The following is a 22749-nucleotide window of genomic DNA, read 5'->3' as shown; positions in this document are numbered from 1 at the left end:
AGGTTCAGCTGTTTTCCAGTCCAAATGTCAGAATGGGGAAGAAATGTGATCTAAGTGACTTTGACCATGGAATGATTTTTTGTGCCAGACAGGGTTTCAGAGAGTCTCAAAAACTGCTGATTTCCTGGGATTTTCTCTAGAGCAGTGGTTTCCAACCCTGGTCCTGGTGAGCTGTACGGTCTGCTGGTTTTTGTTGTTACTCTGCACGTAATGAATCCATTAGAGCAGTTTATTACACAGTTAACTTACTTCACCTGGTTACCCAGGTTTCAACAGAGTGCTGATGTTAAGGTTAAAACAAAAAACAGCAGACCCAGTAGTTTTCCAGGATCAGGGTTGGACACCACTGCTCTAGAGTTTGCAGAGTGGTATGAGAAAAAAAAGCATCCAGAGAGCAGCAGTTCTGTGGGCAGAAATGCAATGTTAATGAGAGAGGTCAGAGAAGAAGGGCCAGACTGGTCAAAGCTGATAGGAAGTTGACAGTAATGCAAATAACCAGGCATTACAGCAGTGGGATGCAGAAGAGCATCTCTGAACACACAATGTATCATAACTCTATGTGGGAAGGCTACAGCAGCAGAAGACTTAATAAGCCTAAAAAATAAGTCTAATAAATACTAGTAGTAAAAATAGCACCAGTTATGCAGCAAATGTGTGTATCCAACATGAATCAATGTTAGATCACATAGTTTGTATGTAGCTGAGGACTTAAAATTGTGCAGAAAGGTTACATATGTAAGTAACAAAACCACTGGGTAATAGTCCTATCTACGGCACGGTAATTTTGTCAGTGTCCAATGTGCCCTACTTCCGAGGAGGAGAAAGTAGGTGAACAACACACATTGATAGCACTACAATCAAGGCAATGTTGGGTATTTTTCTAAATCATGTAACCGTTGAGTCAGCTGACATCCAGGCCAGTCCTTTGGGTGAGGAAACTGTGTCGCCATCATCAGATTATGCAACTCGATCCCTCAGCCTCCAGGGAGGGAGGGGAAATTCCCGGTCGGTGGTAGTAACTGAGTAGTGCAGATGTGCCATGGCTGTAGGTCTGAGACCATCTGAAGCCTCCTCTGACACAAGTCCCCGAATGCACAGGTGTCAAACTCCAGTCCTGGAGGGCCACTGTGGTCTGATGGTTTTTGGTGTGTTTCAGCATGAGATAAACATTTTGAACTCTTTCATTGGCCACACACGTTGTTCTCAAGGCCTTAATTGGCTGCTGATTGAAAGGAAACCACAAACACCTGTAGACTCTGTGGCCCTCCAGGACTGGAGTTTGACACCCCTGCCTTAATGAATCTGTTTTTTGTTTTGTGATCACAATTTTTTTTACAGACAGCAGACAAAAATATAGTACCGCAACAACTCCCCTTCCAACACCCTGCACCTCTCTTCCCTAAGGCAGTAAGAAAACATTTCAAATTTACTTTAATAATTGCTATAAAAAAAAGCAACAAGATTACAACAATTTATACAGCATGTGTGTGTGTGTGTGTGTGTGTGTGTGTGTGTGTGTGTGTGTGTGATGTGTGTGTGCGCGTGCGCGTGCGTGTGTGTGTGTGCTGTATACTGTATATGACATTTGAAAAAATTGAAAATACATTAAACTTACTACATGCTTTATGACATCCCACCAATTCTACCATTTCACTGCACCTCTAAATCATTTTAGGCAAGTCTGAATTCCCACATTTCAATACTTCTATTTCATCAGAATGCCACCTTTAGAACAGGCATTAATTATTGGTCATACAGAAAGCCTTTTTTTGCATCTTTTCTCATTTCTAATATAAATATCTCCCGTAACTGCAAGATTTTCTATTCATTACCCCTCTGTTATTTGGAATAGATAATAACAGTGGGGTTACATTTTGATCATTGTGGTCACTTCATAGTTCCCACCCTATCTGAGGCTCAGTTGATCTGTAACTTTAAAAAATATATATCAGTATAATGTAATAATAATACTACAATTTAGCTAAAGTGAAATTTATCTTTACATTAATATGAATACGTTTTCCAAGTTCTAAGCAAAATGTTTTACTTTGATCTAGTGTATATAGGAGGCCGTTCTGAGATACTGAAACCATTGGCAAGCCTAGCTATGCTTCTTCACTGTGGCATCTGGAATGCATTTTCTCCATGGTTTGTGTGGTTTACTTTTGAATTTATATGGAAAATGCTTTTCTCACAATAGTACAGTTCGTAGTCCGTAGTATTTCAAAACGGCTGTTACATTCATGAATGTAAGAAAGAATCAGGCAACTAGGCATTCACATACTTCCATTAAGTTTTGAAAAAATGACCCATGACTTCTAACTTCAGAAAACTTTCAACAGTGCTATAATTTTTAAAAGCTTTCTAAAATTAGGTTTTGCCTGCTCAGGAAACTGCTGGCTCAGTTCTCAAGAATTGATACGGCCAAGTTAAAATACCAATAATTTCATCCTTTCCACATCCTTTCAAACAGACAGGATCTAGTACTGCTTAGTTTTCAGAAATACGTTTTCCAACGGTGTATATTTCAACTATACCCTGTCACTGGTTGCTTCCCCAAATAAGAACAGAAAACGTTTTTTTGTGTCATTTTCAAAAATCCCAAACTATTGATGAAATAAATATTCTCCTCAATTTGCAATCAATCTGCGGTCAATCTGCAGAGTTCCCATCATGCATTTCAAAGGCATTATATCTGACACTGAAAAGAATGGGGCCCTGCTGCCTTGCAGGGAATGTTCAATCGTGTTGCTAGGGAACTGTGCATTATCCAGACAGTCCAAGTCCAAGGGTACTGACTGCATAAGTATTTGTGTTTATGCTCTGAAAATGTCAGGCTGTGCTGGTTCAAGCTTATTAGATGTGATCCATTGAAATATTTAGGTAGATTGTGTGATGGTGCTCACACATGAAGGGATATTGTAAACCTTGCCACCAAAGATGATATCCCTCGAAGTTTTAACGCTTTTCTGCTGGCTGCCCATGCATTTACTTCCTGTAGTTTCGAGCTCCAAGGCCAACATTCGCCTCTCTTGCATTACCACAAGTACGTCATTGCAGTCTCTGAACAATTTCGATTGTGGTTTGAGGGCATATTTTATGATGAGAAATGGCACATTTCTGAACAAAATGTTGGGAAAGCCGTTTTGTAAAAAATATTTACTGAATCGCATCCAATTATATTTCAATTTGTAGCTCTGATTCAGTACATGAGATGCAAAAATGAAAAGGTCAGATTTGGAAACATTATAATATTTAGCACACATACAGTTCTATTTCATGATGAAGACAGTATGTGAAAATTCATGAATCCTTAGACTCATCTTTTATGTATCTTTTATGTAAGTCAAATTGTTTCCTTCACGGATAGAAGCAGGAGGGGTAATTCATTTAACATAATTAACTGGGCCACATTATTGATTTTATCTCCCCAGCATATCAATAGCTATCAGACAATGCTTAATGACAGTATCATTCTGGAAATATTGTGCTTTCATATGAAATTAACTAAGATAAATTATATTTTAAAAGCCTCCTTCCTCCTTTCTGAGGAAGACATACTTGTCATATATTTGCATTTGATTCGATTAAAGATAATTCTGACCCAATTTATTTTTGGCTTGATTTCAGTGGGTCTAAATATTGCTTGGCTTGCAAGCCAGTCCATATCCTGAAGCGGCTCTGAACTGAAACCAGGGCTATAGAATCGATTCCATTTCAAGCAAATATGGGGAAGGAATTAATATTCAAACAAGGAATATGGTTTGTCAATTAATGAACTGAATGCTAGTATGTTTTCTGACAGAAACCTATTGGTGGTCTACCTTTCAATCTCTTTTCAGTTGATTTGTTGACTTGAGAGCACACTGTAAAGTGTTTCTATTGGGTTCCCTTTATCTGAGGAGCTGTCAAATGAGTCAGACTCTCAGCACCTCCAAGGCTCTGGAGTATATGGAGGTATGTGTCATTTTCAGGGGTGGAAATAGTACTGAAAATACTTAAGTCAAAGTATTATTTAGCAATACCTTACTTGAGTAAATGTAAACAATTACTGAAGTAAGAGTAAATGAGTGGTTCATTTAAAATGTGCTATTTGCATTTTACTATTTGAATAAAAGTTAAATTCATGGTACAAAGGGAAATCAAAAATAAATTATTGAAATGGTTCACTTTCCTGTCACGTTCTACCCATCCTCTACACATTCTACCCATCCTCACGTCAGCTAAATATATGTTTTTTGTAGCAGTATCTCACTCACTGATTTATACCATTATGCTCTACTCCATTCACTTACTATTTGGAGATTTCTCAGCAGGAGCAAACTCTGAGCAAAATTCAGCCACATTATAGTTAATGAGGTTTGTGCTTCATTGACTTTCACTCTGTACTGTTTCCCAAAATAAAAGTAGGGAAGTGGAATACTTTATCCAAGATGCACGCAATTAAAAGCATACACATTTAAATATAGTCCAAAGAGTAACTGCAGAAAAAAAAATGCTTAAATACTGTTATCCAAAGCGCTTTACAATTGATGCTTCACATTCACCCATTCATACACACACTCACACACCGACAGCGATTGGCTGCCATGCAAGGCACCGACCAGCTTGTCAGGAGCATTTGGGGGTTAGTTGTCTTGCTCAGGTACACTTCGACACAGCCCGGGCGGGGGATCGGACCGGCAACCCTCTGACTGCCAGACGACTGCTCTTACTGCCTGAGCCATGTCGCCCCATGTATGTTATTCAAACATCCCCTCTTAATGATGCTACATTGTATGCCAATACCTCCATATTCTAAACCATCAGAGAGATGCTGCTTTGTACCCAGGAGCGGCTGGTGGCCATTTACCTGGGTGTGGCACCATACACACACACACGTCTACACACACTGACACACACACACCAGTACTCACCTCCAACCTCTATAGGTACAAAGGAAAGACAAAGCAATGCCAATATTAAAATAAATGTTTTTTAAACAACAATCTTAACCTTGGAGGATTAATACTCTATATAGGGTTAATAGACCAATGAAAAACATGAAAATAGTAAACAAAAGGGCTAAAAATGGTCTAAAGGGCCCAGAATTTTGTGCTGCACCCCTGCCTGGATCCTGGAAGCACATGACATTTGTCAACTTCAAATTCTAGAAAAAACCTATTGTGTCGTATTATATCATATGAGATAAAAATTCAGTTTTGATATACGCGACTTGACATGCATACATACTGACAGTGATTTTCATTGCTGTTACAGAAAGCGTTTACAAGCTGTTATAGTTGCCTGAGGAGGAGTTACAATGTACTAACTGACAGGGTTCCCAAGCTTTTCCTAACTTTTTTTATTATTTTGAAACTGGAAAAAATTAAAATAAAAGTAGTCTTGCTTTAAAATTTGAAGAAATGTGTCATCTTTAAGGTGGTACCATTCAGAGGTCAGGTTTGCTTCTGTTCACTTAGATATTAATTGTAAAATGCTTTTTGAACAAGGGTTCCCACAGACTACTGTAATTAATCAAGTCATTAGTGTAGGTCAGCTGTGCAAGCTTAATTCAGGGAAATAAGGAAATGCAGTTACTGTATCAAGGTTCAAATTCAGGTTACAGCATGTGGGATTTTCCCAGGCTCGCTGTGGCTTCTGTGGTTTTCCAACCTTGCTCTGGTTAATTCACTGATCTCCTTCTTTCTTGTCATCGGGGATGAATTTCCCGAGGGGCACAGAGATGCAGGGGTCTATGCGGAGACTGACATCAGCATGGCTCTGATCTCCATCCTCTGTGCGGTGTTCAGAGGAATGTAATGTAATATGAAGTAATTTACTGTAGTACTGCTAGTACTGCTAGTATTGGGGAGTACCTAAACTAAAGATTTCTGTGGAATACACTGTAACTGTGTAAAACATGTTGCAATGTTAGTATTTACATTTGTAGTGTCAGATGAACCTAATACAAAAGGAATCATATACAAGACTAAGTAATGATTTTGCTTATCTCACTCGTTTACCGACATTGGTTGACAGATCTGGGATCTGTTAACAGAGAACTGAAAAGCATGCAAAGAATAAATCACGGCATAAGTAAGGCAACGGACAAACATGTGACAGGGGGATTGCCGGGGGGGTGATGGGGCAGGAAGAGGAGGGAGGGAAAGTAACATTGAAAATTATCAAAAGAAAAATAAAAGCTCTCCACCCACAGCAGCGGAGAGATTGGCTGAGGCAGGAGCTGACGTGGAGCCAGCTGACCTATATAAAGCCTCTGTTCTCAGACCCCCGCCACACTCTGCTCAGACTCCAAACAGCCGAAACAGTCTGAGGGATATATTATACAGCCATTCACTCCGCTGAAATCACAATGTGCAGAGGACTAGAATCACTGCCAACCACATGTCTGGAGAGGTATGTCAGTCTTCACTGGTTTATGCATTCACCTGTACTACTGGCTAGCAGATACTAAGACTATTAATACTTCCTCTATTCATAGTAATGCTTTCTATATATTTTATATTGAGCAGAAGTGCAGTTTCGGTTCAAATGATTTTAATTGACAAAAGTACAGAAGATGGTGTCTTAAAGTTTAAGCAGTGTAAGACAGTTTTGGAATTTTTACTATTCTATGTTATAACATCAGTAAATATAAGTGCAATTGAATAAATGTTGAATGTGATTCTTCTCCCCAGGGCAAAAGAACTGAAGGCTCGTTTTGGCTGCATTTTCCAGAAGCCAGATCTATCACACAAAATGGATAAATTAAGGTAAGACTGGGAGACACTTCTATGAGCTGTTTGGTAAAACTTAAAGAGATAATCATATAACGCACATAGTTATATAACACACATATTCATTAACACAGTTCTAATGTCCACTCGTCAATAACCTTATTCATAGTTATTGTTATGTCTTATGGCACAGTTAACTAACCATAAGCTTTACAGCAGTTGTGGTAATAAAACTAATTTTCTGCTTTCTTCAGCAGCAGGGTCACTCCAGAAGAATGCATGAAGTGGAGAGAATCATTTGACAGGCTCCTGGCAAACAAACGTAAGTGTACCCAGCATATTCAGACATTCAAATGTCTTTGGGGGTTATGAGACCTCTTGCCCGAATTCTGGGTTGAAACTTGGCCATGTCGGATGCAGGCTAGCGCATTCTCATGGTCCTGCATTTTGACTAATATAAATAAATCAAATCCTGTATTTCAAATCCTAAGACCTCTGCTGACAGTAAACAAGTATGTGGTACGGCTTCTAGACATGGGGACTTATATGTATATATATATATCAAATCTATATAATCATATTTAATATTTAAATCGTTGATTGATATAGGTAAGACTGATTCCTAACACATGTCTCTGGGTTGACAAGGAACCCACTCTATCATGACAGTTTTGTCTGCAAATTGGTTGCAAAATGCACTAATGACGATACAATGAGTCATAGGCGTTGCTATTGTACAGTGATTCCTTCATTTGCTTAATGACTAATGTTCCGTTCTCTCTTTTGAAACAGATGGGCTGTGTGCTTTCAGGGCCTTTCTGGTCTCAGAGTACAGTGAAGAAAACCTTGCTTTCTACCTGGCCTGTGAGGACTACAGAAACACTACATCCACATCAAAGCTATCTGCCAAAGCAAAGAAGATCTATGAGGAATTCATTGGTAGTGATGCACCCAGAGAGGTAATTTTCACTCCTTAAATACAATAAGATTATCATTCAAATACATATTCCCTTTATTTAACATTCTCGGTGACAGAAATATGTATGCTAGGACACAATAAACATGATTTTAATGGTCTGGGAGAGGCTTGAAGGGCATTTATGACTCAGCTTAACACACTAGTAGATGCTCCCTAGACACCAAAATAACCAGCCATCTATCTTGGGCTGACATTGATCATGGGGCCTGACTTTTCTCATCATCGACAGTTCTTACGTCCTCTGCCGAAAAGATGGCGTCACACAGGTCCGTATACAGATTATTGAAATGGTCTTTTTTTTTCCCTGTCACAGGTCAACATCGATCACGAGACGAGAGCGGTCACCAAACACAATGTGGATCAGCCCAGCCCGTCCTGCTTCGACCAGGCGCAGTCCAAAGTCTATACCCTCATGGAGAAGGACTGCTACCCCCGGTTCATGCGGTCGGCCATGTACTGCGAGCTCACCAGGTCCCTGAGCCGCAAAATGGCACAGCGCGTGGGCGGCGACGAGAAGACCAGAAAGTAAAAGTCCTCTCCTCTGCGGTTCAGCCAGGCCAATGTCCCAAAGGGTTGCGATCGGTGGAGACTGAAGACTAAAGAACTTTTATCGGACTAGACAGGCGCAGACAGAAAACTCCCCGGAGATTGGATGCCGAGACTGTCACTGGAGAATAACTGGTTCCTGTAGCATTTTTTGACACACTGGAGAAGCACTGCATTTGCACATAATTCACTGGAAGGATGCTTGTAATATCAAATACTTTACACATGGAATAATTCTATTTTCCACACTTTTATGACGACAACATATTTATGTACGCATTTATTTATTCGTTAACTTATTTATTTATTATTTATTGTTTCTTTGTTACTGTGTTGATATCAACTTAAATGTCATATTGATTAATATTTTTATATTTTTATACGAAAGTAAAAGAATTGTATTTAAATAAAATAAACAAAATAATTTGTCCCTCTTCTCTTGACTTTTTAATGTTTCTTCAGTTCAGTTTGTGGCATATATATTTTCAGATGGGGAGATTTTGAGAATATCACCTACATGTACTGTAAAATGTGATTGTTTACCCATAATTATATCATTGTGAAATCACTGTCATGTGACTTGGCCAGTTTAACATAATGATGAGCAGTTCTACAATATATTAAACTATTCATGGTCTGAAATCAGTATAGGGTTGTACAGAAAATACAGAACATGCTTCTGGAAAGTGTATGTGTGCATACGTGTGTATACTACTTAAACACAAAACATACATACAGGCGACAGACTTACAATATACAGTAATACCTGAAGTCATATAAAATAGGCCTGTATCATCTCCACACATACTGTACTTACACAGACAAGCACACACACACACACATCATGACTCTTTTTCATTTCCCAGGTTTAATGCTGGGCAAGATAGAAGATGTGAGCCTAACCAATGCGTTTTATGGATTGACATTATTTGAACACACAACAGCCTCAGCATTTAGGCAGCAGCTGTGGCGACGTACATATCTGTAAATTTGTATTCAGTCATGCGAGGTGTTTTTCCTGGAAAGGGACGCCGCGGAGGAGAGGGAACGGGAGTGCTTTGGTGAGGCATCTCCATGGGGACCACTAATCAGCGCTCTCTCTGCTCTCACCTCCAGAGAAAACAGCAGCTGTTCATGGGCGAAGGCAGGGGCCGGAGTGAGTCATACGAGTGCTCGCAACCCACACAGCCTCCACGCACCTAGTCTGAGCACCGCGCTAATTTATTTATTTATTTTACTCCCCGGTGAAGCTGCGGGGGAGGACGGCGATTACAGGAACCGCGTGTTTGCGGGAATCAGTGTTCCTGTTATTGCTGCGTGAAGGACACACGCTGGATTGGACGCTGCATCGTGCTGTGGGCTTATCTTGTCTAATCATTTCCCTTAGCTTTGGCTTACATATACTTCACACCTGTCATTTCATTAACAGTATGACGTTCCAAACAGACTTCCTTGACTGTCATTGGCACAACTCTGGTCCTCATGTTGACAATGACAATAACATTCGGAAGCGACTCAATACGGAAGCGATTTACTGTAATACATCTGACTAATCAGAAATAGCTGAGAAGACAATTACTGTTTAAGTGGGGGGAATATGTAAAAAACGGTATTCAGATAAAACGGATCATCCATTATGGATGTTATTGAATGTTCTCTATTTTAAGTGACTTTGACCGTGGAATGATTGTTGGTGCCAGACGGGGTAGTTTGAGTATCTCAGAAACTTCTGATCTCCCGGGCTTTTCATGCACAACCGGAAAAAGTACTTTTTGGCATCAGAGGCTTAATAAACTTCAATATCTCTGCTAGCCATTGGAGCTTCTGGGGGAATGTTAATCATCCCTGGTCACCTGTTAAAACAGTAGGCAAGTCACAGGGAAGGACCTTGGTTGCGTCTGGCCTATCACACAGCAGCTTTAAGATCATGTTTCTTTCAGGAACTCAGCTAAAATATTAAATATGCTTCTCCGACCCAAGATATTGGACCTTATTTGTCAGATAGCAGTTGTATCCAGAAAAAAACACTACCAGATAGTCTGAAAATCCAATCATCCTGCTCACCATAGTGTCTAGCCCTCTCAAAACAATCAAGTTACCTAATACCTAGCCTGTTAACCCTTGTGTTGTCTTAATGGTTGAAAATGACCCGCCACTATGTTTAACAGCATAGAAAACCCCCTAAATGATTTTGTCTACTTGAAGTTTGTGTGAGTCTGCGATGAGTGACAGGTTCTTTCTTCATGCAAAATAGATTTGGGGTTTACAATTTAATTAAGCTGCTTTATTCATGGGGTTTAGTGAAGGCGGTCGTTTTTTACCCTTAGGAAAAGGGGAGTATACAGAATGTTAAGACTACACAAGGGTTAAAAATGTCTAGTATTGTTACTGAGTGCAAACACAAAGGATTGATTGGATAGTATATTATCAGTGTCCTCCTCCATTATCAGCAGAAAGAAGATCTACTGTTTGTGGTCCCCCCATGTTCAAAGGAAACATACATCTATGGTATGAGTGTGTTAAGCCTGGATAAAGGGAATAATAGTTTATGGGGGTCCTCTGCTACAGGGTGGTAATTTTATAGAACCTTGCAATTGCAATGTTTAGAAGCACCCCACTCCAATTCTGCAAAGGAACCTGCAAGGAGAACAGTGCCATCTTGTGAAAAAATCCTCAAACTGCATTAATTTACAACATCCTATGAAATTGTGGCTTTGCGAAAGCTTGCATACATACACTCAGTGAGCACTATATTAGGTAGTCCTGTACACCAGCTTGTTAATGAAATGATTGAATCAGCCAATCACATGGCAGCAACTAAATGCATAAACACATGCAGATATGCCCTTCTTCAAACTCTAGAGACAGTTGTGTGTGAAAATCCCTGGAGACCAGCAGTTTCTGAGATACTCAGACCACCCTGTTAAATATTTGCATTAACAAGCTGGTGTACAGGTTTACCAACTAAGTGGTCACTGAGTGTATAACTTTCCATTCACATTCATTTATATGCATTGTGAATGTCAATCCCAAAAGAGTAGGGGATATCAAGTTTTTTTTCAGTGATTCACGGAGCAGATATAGAGTTTTGTTGTGAAGAGGCTTTCATTTTCATTGTCCATTGCATTCACAAAATTTCACTCTCACTACTGAATCTATTGAGAATGCTCTTGGGGAACATGAAAATGAGTATTAGCCCATAGAAAAGTGCAGCTTCCAAAACTAGTCAGCAGGGAGCATTCTTGGTCTTTGCAAAAACCAGGATGAGCTGTTTATGGTCTTCATGGTTGGGTGACAGCCATGTTTCTTTGCCATGTCAGATATTACATGATGGCACAAATTGAAGTTGGCTAGAAGCTAGCCTCCAATCCCAAATTATTGACAAAAATCAGAATGAAAATCGTAGTCTCAATAACTTAAGGCCTAGATTTGATCTGAAGCCAGTTTGTTCTTATTTCTCAAAAGGGAGAAATAATCATTTCTGTTATTTCGAATGGAATCTCCAAAGGAAAAGACATGAACTCATTCAGAGAAAGTAGCACTGTCACCTCTCAGCAAGAAGGTACCAAGTTTGAATGCCAGCACCCTCAGCACCTTTCTGTGTGAATTTGCATGTTCCTTCTCTGCTAGTTTCCTTCCACAGCCCAAAGACATGCAGGCTAGGTAAATTGAAGAGCCTAAATTCTCCTTGGGGTGAAAATGAGTGATTAGCGTGTGTGCCCTGCGATGGATTGATGACCTGTCCTCTGTGTATTCCTGCCTTTCACCCAGTGTCTGCCTGGGATAGGGTCCAGCCCCTCCAAGACCCTGACGAAGTGGTTTAGAAAATGAGTGGATAAATGGATTTTGTTCCTGTTTCCAATTGAATACTTCCTTTGTTATCCCCCCTTTGAAAGGCTGAGGACTTTGTGTACAAACACAATGGAACACAGCACTATGGGATTGCTGGCTTTCAAGGTATAAAGCCTCATTTTGGAAGGGGCAATGACTGTTCCTGATCTAGTTTTAATGGCTGTGTTGTAGCCACATCCAACTGAATCATTTCATATGAACATCTTCTATTTATGTTTAAATAAATGCAGTGGTGCACAGATTCTGTGCTGGCCACAGTCTTCATGAATTAAGGTTGATGAAACATGTTTAACATTAACTTTTATTATTATTAATTTAATTTATGTTGGAATAGATACTACTTCAGGGGGTTAAGACAGAGCTGTGGAAGCTTAGCTTGAGTAATTACTTTGAATAATTAAGCGGCGTTTGCTCACACTTCTTCATTTCATGTATCTTAGTTCCTTCAGTTTCTTCAAAAAACGTTTTAGTGCCAAAAGGCCCACTTCTGAAAGTGAAGCATGTACAGTTAAGTGAAAAAGAACTAGGCAAATTGGTCGTTTTCTGAGCATGAAACTGCTTTTTCACATCATCTCAATTTGGTAGTATTAGGCCTCTATTTGACTTTGACTAGACTACTCTTTAGTCATTGCTAAGGCGCTGGGACTCCTCCAAACCACAGTGCGATCCATTAGCTCCAAATGGAGAATACTTGGAACAGTGGTGAATCTTCCCAGGAAGGGCCAGCCTACCACAATGTCTCCAAGGGTGGAGTGACCAATCATCCAGGATGTCCCTTCTAGCCTCGACTAAGGTCAGTGTTCATGATTTGAAGTAAGAAAGAAGCAGGACAAAAAAATGAGTAGTAAGATGGGAGCCACTGCTTACCAAGAGATACATCAATTAGCAAAACAATCTGAGAGGAGTAAAGGTGTAAAGCAAACAGAGAATTTCACAGTAATAACATCATACCAGCAGTCAAAGATGGTGGTGGTAGAATAATGGTGTGGGGATGCTTTGCTGCCTCTGGACCTGGACGACTTGTCATTATTGAAGGAACCAATAATTGCATATACGCCAAGCAGTCTGATATGTTATTGTACAAATGTGGTCTTCTAACCAGGATTGCAAACAGGAGAAGCTGGTGCATGATCCACTACACAAAATCAGTGGTTAGGTTCTGCCCTTCTCTCAAGAAAAAGAGCCTCTTCACCCATCAGTTAAAGTCTTAGCTTCCCTTTAGCTTACATTTGATTTTAAAACTGCAGCAGAGTGTACCTGTGAGAATGTAATTGTGCTTCTGGAAATGGTACAGGTATGCCATGAGTCTGGGTGGACAATTTTATACCTGGAGGTATAAAATTAGCCATTGATTTTGATTTGTTCATTGTTTTTAAAGATTATTCATCCTGTTGTTGTTGTTGTTTATATGGGCGACATGGCTCAGGCAGTAAGAGCAGTTGTCTGGCAGTCGGAGGGTTGGCGGTTTGATCCCCCGCCCGGGCTGTGTCGAAGTGTCCCTGAGCAAGACACCTAACCCCCAAATGCTCCTGACGAGCTGGTCGGGGCCTTGCATGGCAGCCAATCGCCGTGAGTGTGTGTATGAATGGGTGAATGGAGAAGCATCAATTGTACAGCGCTTTGGATAAAGGCGCTATATAAATGCCTGCCATTTATCTTTATTATTTTTCAAACATTTTAATGTGACTATGAGAGGTGGACAAATACATGAGTCCCACAGGTGCATGCACACACACACATACTGTACAGACACTGTACACCGGAGCACTGAGATATTGTCTCTGATAAGATTGAGATATTTGCCCCAATACCTTCATGCATCAATCCCTTTTTCCATGAGTTACTCTTTGAAAACATTGCCTTTTTGTTTTTTGCTTCAGTTTTCTCTCTGATGGCCAGGACTTCTTACAAATACTTTATCCCATCAATTCGTTTCTTCATATTATTTTCTCGAATTCTTTGAAACGTTGTGGTTTTTAGTATTCTCCTGTTCCGGGGGTATTGCTGAACAATGTTCTCAGAACTTTTTGCAGTATTCCAATACTCCTAGGAGTTGGGTTCGTGAAGCCTTCCAAGAGAATAATTTGGAGGTAATCATTTCCGATTAGGTTTTTTCTCTCACATTTCGTATCGAAGACAACATCCCCTTGTATTTATTTTTTCATAGAAAATAGTTTCCATTAACATTGGCTATGTAGCGCCAGCAGTATGTTATCACAACTAGCTGAGGACGTCCCAGTAGGGGGTGGAGGGTCATGAGTCCTCAGAATTTGTTAGTTCTTGTGTCATGCTGGTCCCATCCATCTGAGACAGGAGGGAGAAGACCAAGCTGACGCTGGAAGCGTGGGAACCTTCCCGCCACTTGCCCTTTGCGGAAGGGGAAAACTGTGTGAGCCTGTGACCTTGCACGGCAAAGACACGGATGCAGCGCATCCATCGAGTGACAATCAAGTTCGAATTTATCTTTGGGTTTTTGAATGATAGTTGAATGAACGTTCCTATGGCTGGGTGCAAATGGCAAATGAATTATACTAGGATTAATACATTTGTCCATCCCAATCCCCATTACAACTAAGTCCAGATCTTTTGGGGTAAGTTCATGGCAGCCTTTCGTCTTTGCCAACAGTGGATACGCTGGATTTTGAGAGCAATCTACTGCGGCTGGGCCACTCTGTAGACTCCAGGTATCCACAGTAAATTAAGAGTCAAACATTTCAAGACCTTCTTGGCTGAATTGTTGTTTTGCTATGAGAAGCAGCCAATATGTCCAGATAAATTATTGTACAGACGCTGCACTCTTTCATTTTCATAAGCATTTCCACCTGGCGCTTTCCAGTTTCCAAATACACAGAGCGGAGTAATCGTGATGCTGTACATCACACAGATAATGAACCATTTCAAGAAAGTGATCTGTGATCACACCAAAACTACAAAGAGAAAGAAGGCATACAATCTTTCTCTGTCTGATTTTAACAGGGTTCACTGTGACTGCTTGCCAAATGTTTCATGGCTCTTCTCATCACTGAGGAAGTTTTTTTTGGCAGCAACTTATACAATATAAAAATGGAGATATTTGAAACTGACATGAGAAGACGGCAAATACACTCAGTGAGCACTTCATTAGGTATTTCTTAGACTTATCTTTTAGACTTATTGATTTTATTGACCTTCTTCTGTTATAGCCTATCCATTTAAGAGGTTTGACGCGTTGTTTGCTCAGAGATGCTCTTCTGCATACCACTGTTGTAATGCATGGTTATTTCTGTTATTATCACCTTCCTGTTAGCTTTGACCAGTCTGGACATTTTCCACTGACCTCTCTCATTAACAAGGCGTTTTTGCCCATAGAACTACTGCTCGCTGATGTTTTTCTCTGCTAATTCTGGAAACTGTTGTGCACGGAAATCCCAACAGTCAACACGAAAATTCTGAGATAGTCACGTCACCCTGTCTGGCATCATTCCATGGTCAAAGTAACTTAGATCACATTTCTTCCCCATTTTGACATTTGGCCTGAGAAACAGCTGAACCTCTTAACCATGTCTGTATGCTTTTATGCAGTTAGTTGCTGCCACACGATTGCCTGATTAAATATTTGCATTAACAAGCTGGTGTACCATAGCAGGTCTACCTAATAAGGTGCTCAGTGAGTATATGTTTATATAAGCTTATGTTCAGGTAAGTAGAAATCAATGGCAAGATAATAATGAAGTGACATGTTAGCTTGTCAACATGAATTATCTAACTAAGTGTGCTTCAATGTTCCACAATATCCCCAACATAGTGAGGAAGTATTACCTAAAATTACATAACATGAGCTAACTGATGTTGTCTGCAGAGGGCACAGACAATACTGTAAAATACCAGATATTCTAGTGTCGCTACTGTAACACTAGGTAACTTGTCAGGTGTTTTCTTTATTGCTGGTCAAACAAGATAGCATGATATGTAATTATGAAGAATATCTGTTATCACAGCATGATATAATAGGATTAGCATAAGTAAAATAATACAATAACAATCAAGTATTCACATAAACTATGGTGCAGGCACATGGATATACTGTATGTCGGGTATAACATTAAAAGGAATGGTTTGTTATAGTTGATACGTTAACTTAAACAAAAACCAGAAAAAATGGTGAGAAGATAATATGAGTATAATTTCCAGGCACTTCTTGGCAGCGATGCAAATATTTCATGCGTCTGCTTGTAGCGCAAGGACTGTAATCCCAGGGTCCCAATTCACATGGGTTGTGATGTAAATGGCTGCTTGAAATGTATGACAGGCTCTGGCAATATCTCTGCCTTCCTGATATGCAAGCAGCTGCACAACTGTTTGTATTGGCAAGCAGCCTTGTCTTGGTCGGTTTAAATGATTTCACATTAATATCAAGGAACTTATTTCGAAGCAAATAGCATGCATCAAATTGCCAAAATCTGGTCTTGAGTTGTTTTTGTTTCAAACACATTTATTATCAGAATTGGCACTTATCGCAAGATATGTGAAGAGTAAGTACATTTTCCTCTCAGTTCTTTGAACTTGATATTATTGTGGAAGTAAATCTTATTATGATTGTATCTATGATACCATTAATGAGAGGTGTTTTTTTTTTGTTTTTTGTTTTTTTTATGTGAGTTTTTTTTATTTATTTGGAAATGGGTAGTGCTGCTTAGTTTTTTTATTTAGTATGGATCACAGTGTATAACATACATGTCTAATCTGTAGCAATGGCAGGTGGTGGCCATTTACTTGGGTGGGGAGCCATGCACACGCATGTACACGTACGCACACACACACGGATGTACACCAGTGCTCACCTCCAACTCTATAATTACAAAGAAAAGACAAAGCAATGGCAATAATAAAATAAACTTTTTTGTATATCTTAGCAATCTTAACCTTGGAGTCTTTGTGAGGTTGAAGCCAACCTCATCGATGAGAATAAACTCATGTGGGATCACATTAGCATCCATTTCCAATACAAAAAAAAACAAAAAATCTGTCAATATGGTGTGGTCAAGTTCACTGGGAAAAAATGCTGCACTGTGTGCAGTGTACTGAAGTCGATCTTGTACTTACATCCACATATTCATGTCTCAGATCTTTGATTCTTTCTGAATTCTTTCTGGCACCCTGTAGAGCTGCTTCTTGTGCACTTGTAGACAGGCCAATGTAGACATGCTGACTTGCCAGATGTTGCTGAAAATTATGTGTTCCCTTATGATGTGGCTTTGAGTCTCTCTGAGTCTAATTGCATTATTTGCTAAAACCCAAGTTGATTATTGTTGCTTCCTGTGCCTCATTGAACATTCAAACCCTTCCACCATTATGTCTTTTTCTCTCAGTCCTTTAGAAAAACCAAAAATATAGTGATTGGTCAGTGTAGCCTAAAGTTTTTCCACAGTAAATTCTATAGTTATAGAGTATATGACATGGCAGCCATTCATGAATTAAATAGGTGTCACACACCAACTGATATATACAGTATGATTTGTGGAGTTCTGATTTATGTAGAGTGAATTCAAATTTGGTTACATACCTGTGCTGAGGTCTAAATGTCCAGATGACTGGCCGCGACTGAAGTAGTGTTTTTTAACTCACTCCTGCAAATGTTCTAATTTTATTTTCAATAAACAGAAACCACAGTGTACCATGTTTCTACTATCCTCTGTAAGACCGATTATTATTGGCATGGTCACTACACTTGCCAGCCAGAAAAACAAGGGTTCTAGGCTTACAATTACCCTTGGGAAAATGTACATCCCCATCGGATCTGGACAATGTTTATACATCGTCTGGTACTATGAAACTGATTTTGAGTCTCCTTATTGCAGACAGTCACACTAGCCAAAAGTGTTCTGCTCTCACATCAAAAAGGTGTCAAAGGATAGTATTAATTTGCCGAACAAGCAAACTGTCATGTATATGGTTCAGTTACCGAGGAAGAAAACAATGATGCAATGCTCAAACATTGTTGGTTATGTTATACATTTGTATTTAGATAACACACCCACTATTGAGCACAACTGGATTGTATGTCGATCAGCTAGGGCTGTGGGCTATGCTGAAACTGCAGTCACAATCTGCACATTGTGCAATGTTCACACAGACACATATTACTGAAGTGAGGCCATTTCTCGTCCACAAAACCAACTCAAATAACTTAAGACAATACTAATTGTTTGCTGCCATGATGTTTGAGTGTAAATGGTTGAAAAATATGGATGCATTGTCTATGAATACATTTTTTTCAGTACTACTTATTTATTTATTTTAGGTTGTTCCTCATGTTGTAACAATCAAGCTACTTGTCAAAGACCTCACAGATGTTGGCAGTGTTTACCAGAGGAAAATAAAGACTTAAATACGAGTGTTCAGCCAAGACAAATGCGGATGGACTCCAGGTTCAAAAGTGGTTGGCACACAACGCACATCTGATGCCTATTTATGTTTTACACAACATAGTCTGGCTGCTTTCCCTCATTGCACATTTTCCCCTCAATCAAGTTCCGTACGTGACCTTTAATCAGCAGGCCCTTGCCGCGTTTTTCACATTCTCAATGGGCAGAGAGGAATTAGCAGCTTTTATAGTAATGGAAACCTTGAGGATGACTATCACGAAATCAGCAGCTCAGTTTAAATGCTAAGAGTTACACTTTATTAGGTATGGGAACGCAGGAGATATCTCTGCCTCTTTTCCCTTGTGTGAAGTGTCTTTCTATGCCAGGGGTGTCAAACTCCAGTCCTGGATTGCTGCAGAGTCTGCTGGTTTTTGGTGTGTTTCAGCACGAGAGATACATTTCTAAGTCTTTAACTGGCTAAAGAGTCCACACACCTTGTTCTCAAGGCCTTAATTGGCTGCTGATTGAAAGGAAACCACAAATACCAGCAGACACAATGAAGATCCGGTCTCCATCCTACATGAAAAACAGTTTACTCATTACCTGTTTCCTTGCACCGACACCTGTTTGTCATTTCAGTTCATTTGTCTATGTATTTATACTCGTCTGTTTGCCTAGTTTCTTTGACAGATTGTTATATGTCTTGACCATGCTTTCCAGTGTTTTTCTGCCTGCCTGCTCTGTTTTTCGACTCCCGTTGTGTACCCTGACTTCTGGTTTTTGGATTTGCCTTCTGTTCTGTGTCTGATTACCTGTTACTGAACATTGCTTGGCCTTTTGGATTTTGATTATTGGATTATATGCAGTACCTTAGCCTGTTTGGACTGCCTTCCCATGTTTGGACTTTCACTTGTTATTTCAAACACAAACTTCATTATCTTCATTGCATTCGATCCCTGCCTGCCTGACCCGCCCGTCATTTAATAACATCTATTCTGCCTAATTCTACATTCTGATTGGTTCTTCAATCCTGGCACCTGACAAACCCAGTCTAATGAGATTAGTTTTGTCCTACTGTAGCAACAGTAACTCAGGAGTGTAGGAGAGGGGCGGGCCTTGACAAATAGACAACTGGCTGATTGAACCAATTGAGGTTTCAAGACAAATATAGCAAATAGCAAAATTGCTACTCCAGACAATATCTTTCAATGTACTCAGATATTTGTTTCAGGGGTTCCCAAACTACCCAGACAGCACATTGAGAAAAGTGACATAGGGCGGATGTAGTGACCTAGCATGGAGGTAGTTTGTTCATTGGGAATGTTGCAACTATATCGCTTACTGCAGCTTATTGCTGCTCTGCTATAGAATCAGATTGTGTCAAGTCAAGTATCAAATAAAGCATTGCAGCAGGTATCAAACAAAGATGATAGTTTGCATAGGTATAGAAAAGTACTTAATATTTTGTTCCAAACTCACTCACATTTTAGTCTTGAAATCAATATTTTCCTCAGCCATATTTATTTATTTGAGCTCAGTCTGAAAGGGCTTGTTGAGTCAAATAACTTCTTTCATAACTTTGATGCAAATCTGATTCCGTGGTAAGGGGCGTAGCCATAACACCTCCCAATAGGCAAACTATGTCACAGATGGAGCGTGACAGAGTATGTACATTGGCATTACCTTGTTGTTCTATGGGTGTAGTGTCCGGAGACACCATGGGTATCTGTGAAGTATTTTTCCCTTGAAAGAATAGTATCTAAATTCAATGTACATATATGAGTCTGTCCTAATCTTTGTCTTATTTCCCATCTGCACATTATGGTTATATATAGTTCTGATTGCTTTCATCCTATAGTGCTCAGTTTTTACATTGGATTTATGTCTATTCAGAATAACATCATCCTATACTTTGACCCATTCATTTTCACTGATAAATAAATATAAAAATCAACGGTTGTATAATGAAACCAAATTTTAATTAAAGCAAACAGTTTTTCATGTAATGCATTCTTCCGCTATTAAACAGGAGCCTTGCAGATGGCCTCTATAAATAAACTGATTTATGTAAGCGATTTCAACACTGTGGGAAAGTCAAATTAATTTCCCACTGGCTTCTTCCCGTTCACAGCTTTCTCACATCCGTTATCAGAGATTGGAGTATCTGATTGCCGGTGCTACGTTTGAGTTGATCAGCCACCCTTATTTTAAAAGTGGTATTTTGAATAATACACATATCTATCTAGCACCAATTAATTAATTTCATTGTCCCTGACTGATTATTAGCCCCCTTACTTGCTACCCTCAGTGTGAGACAACCCCTCAACCATACATGGAACTTGTTATGGTTGTCAGGTGACATTGTTATAACCTTTGTTTCAATGGATTCAATGCAGAGTTCCTCTCGCATTCTGTGGTCATGCAAAGCTGCCTTGTCAGCTAATGGGATAACAATTTTGATGGTACTTTAAGCTCCCCTCTAAATACAAGATAATTACTTTTGATCTGATTTCAAAGGACCTAAGGGAAATTAATTAATTGGACCCTAGTAACTGGTATTTGTTGTGTTTCGGGGCTGTTGACAACACAGACATGTTTCCAAGGTGAAAATGGAAACAGATTTAATTTACTGAAATGATGCATTACTTGCATGTCTAGGTGGTGATGTCATGTTCCTCATCCGCTAGTTGTGCTTTTATCTAAAACTATGTATCAACTATTGATCCAAGTATCACACTGTTTTACAGACTAGCAGCAGCCCCAAAATCTGAACGGCACATGTGTTATCATTATACTTCAAAGTGGATTTCCTTTCACGCTTGTCACAGTGACCTCAGGAAATTGGAAGCTGTGCAGTTTTTGGAAAAATTCATGAAAATGTTAGTATCATAATGAGTGTCGTGCATGACGCAGAGAACATTCTCTGGGGTAAAAAGTTCAGACTCCACACTGAGACGCAGTTTGCAGTTTTACAGCTAGTCGAAACGTTTGATTTTCACACAGCAAGCCTGGATGATATGTGTGCTTACATTTCTTTCCCTTTTTCTGAGTTGGTTTTCAAACCACAAACGATGCATGTTTCTGCTTTACTGATTACTTTTCTTTATTACTTTGTGTATATTAAAGTGTTCTGCCAGACTATAGTGTTCCAGACATTCTTAGTTTGCTATGATTATGGCTGATGCATGCAATATTAAATCATATCTTCATACCTTGGCGTGGTGTTTCAGGTGCTTATACAGTAAATACCATTAAATGATCTCCCAGGTCTGCTCAGTGCTAACTGCAAGATCTACAGTACAAAAAGACTGTGCATAACACCACAGCAGCACCAGGTATTCCGTGCCTTGTTGCTCAGTACCCCCACCTCTTAGTGAACGGGCCCATGTGATCTGTTTGCCTCAGCTGTGTACACCTCTAATGCATAGGTGGCATTGCTGGTGGAGGATGAAAAAAATCAGTCGGCTAACTTCCAACCTCTTTCTTTACTCTTTTCCTTGTGCCATGGTTACATAATGAAACATCAAATAAGAACATCAAATATCATGAACACACACCTGCATGCACGCACGCACGCCCACACATACCATGGCCACATGCAACATTATATAATGCCAGAACCATTCGACTGCATATGCCGATAATCATTACCAAATGTCTGTGAAATGGGTTGAATTATCCAGAACCATGATATGTATGAAGGGCTTTAAGCAGTACATGATATACAGTGCAATACACTGTTGTAACTGTTCAGTTCTTTATCTTCATCACCTGTCATCAGATCATGAAAGCACTCCTCATCTTGCATCCCCACCACCTGTACAAACAGATGAACTCTTCCTTATTTTGCCTTGTGCTAAATCTTGTTCTTTGTCCTGTGTTATGTCTACAGTGCCCCAGCCTGTCTCCCTGCCAATACCAGCAGCCATGCATTAACTGCCAGTTATTTAAACTGTTCGGAACTCACAACATGCAAGCCAATAAAATTTGACTATGATAGCAATCATTTGTGACCACTGAGACGTTGGACATTTCCCAGGGGTCATTTTAAAGGGGCAGGTCATTGCTATGGCATGTGGCTCTGACTTCTCAATAATAACATGCACCACTGATTACCCTGAGTAGGAACATTAGATTGCATCGCTAGCATTTCCACTTCCGAATATTATCTTCACCACGTGTGGTTGTCAAATTCATGGTGTTGGATAGGAATCAAGGGAAGTAACAATTTTGGGATATCCAGGAAGGCATCCATCTTAAGCAAGTTTGGAACAAGCTGGAACACAACAAAAGAAGAAGCAGGATCAGC

The 22749-nt window shown here is 39.7% G+C and overlaps 1 protein-coding gene across 2 annotated transcripts; it reads left to right on the top strand.

Moving 5' to 3' along the window:
- The first annotated feature begins 6285 nt into the window (after window positions 1-6285).
- On the top strand, window positions 6286-8668 carry LOC133128681 (regulator of G-protein signaling 5-like). Of its 2 annotated transcripts, none has more exons than XM_061242398.1 (5): window positions 6286-6399; window positions 6681-6755; window positions 6977-7041; window positions 7512-7678; window positions 8012-8668. In XM_061242398.1, exons 1-5 carry the CDS (start codon window positions 6356-6358, stop codon window positions 8225-8227), a joined length of 567 nt encoding a protein of 188 aa, XP_061098382.1. In that variant the 5' UTR covers window positions 6286-6355; the 3' UTR covers window positions 8228-8668. The 2 variants fall into 2 exon arrangements, with proteins under 2 accessions (XP_061098382.1, XP_061098381.1); XM_061242397.1 differs by having other exon boundaries at window positions 6974-7041.
- Window positions 8669-22749: the final 14081 nt, after the last annotated feature.

Source organism: Conger conger, chromosome 5 (genome assembly GCF_963514075.1).
Source record: "Conger conger chromosome 5, fConCon1.1, whole genome shotgun sequence".
Classification (NCBI taxonomy): domain Eukaryota; kingdom Metazoa; phylum Chordata; class Actinopteri; order Anguilliformes; family Congridae; genus Conger; species Conger conger.
This window is presented reverse-complemented; position numbering and strand designations above follow the sequence as displayed.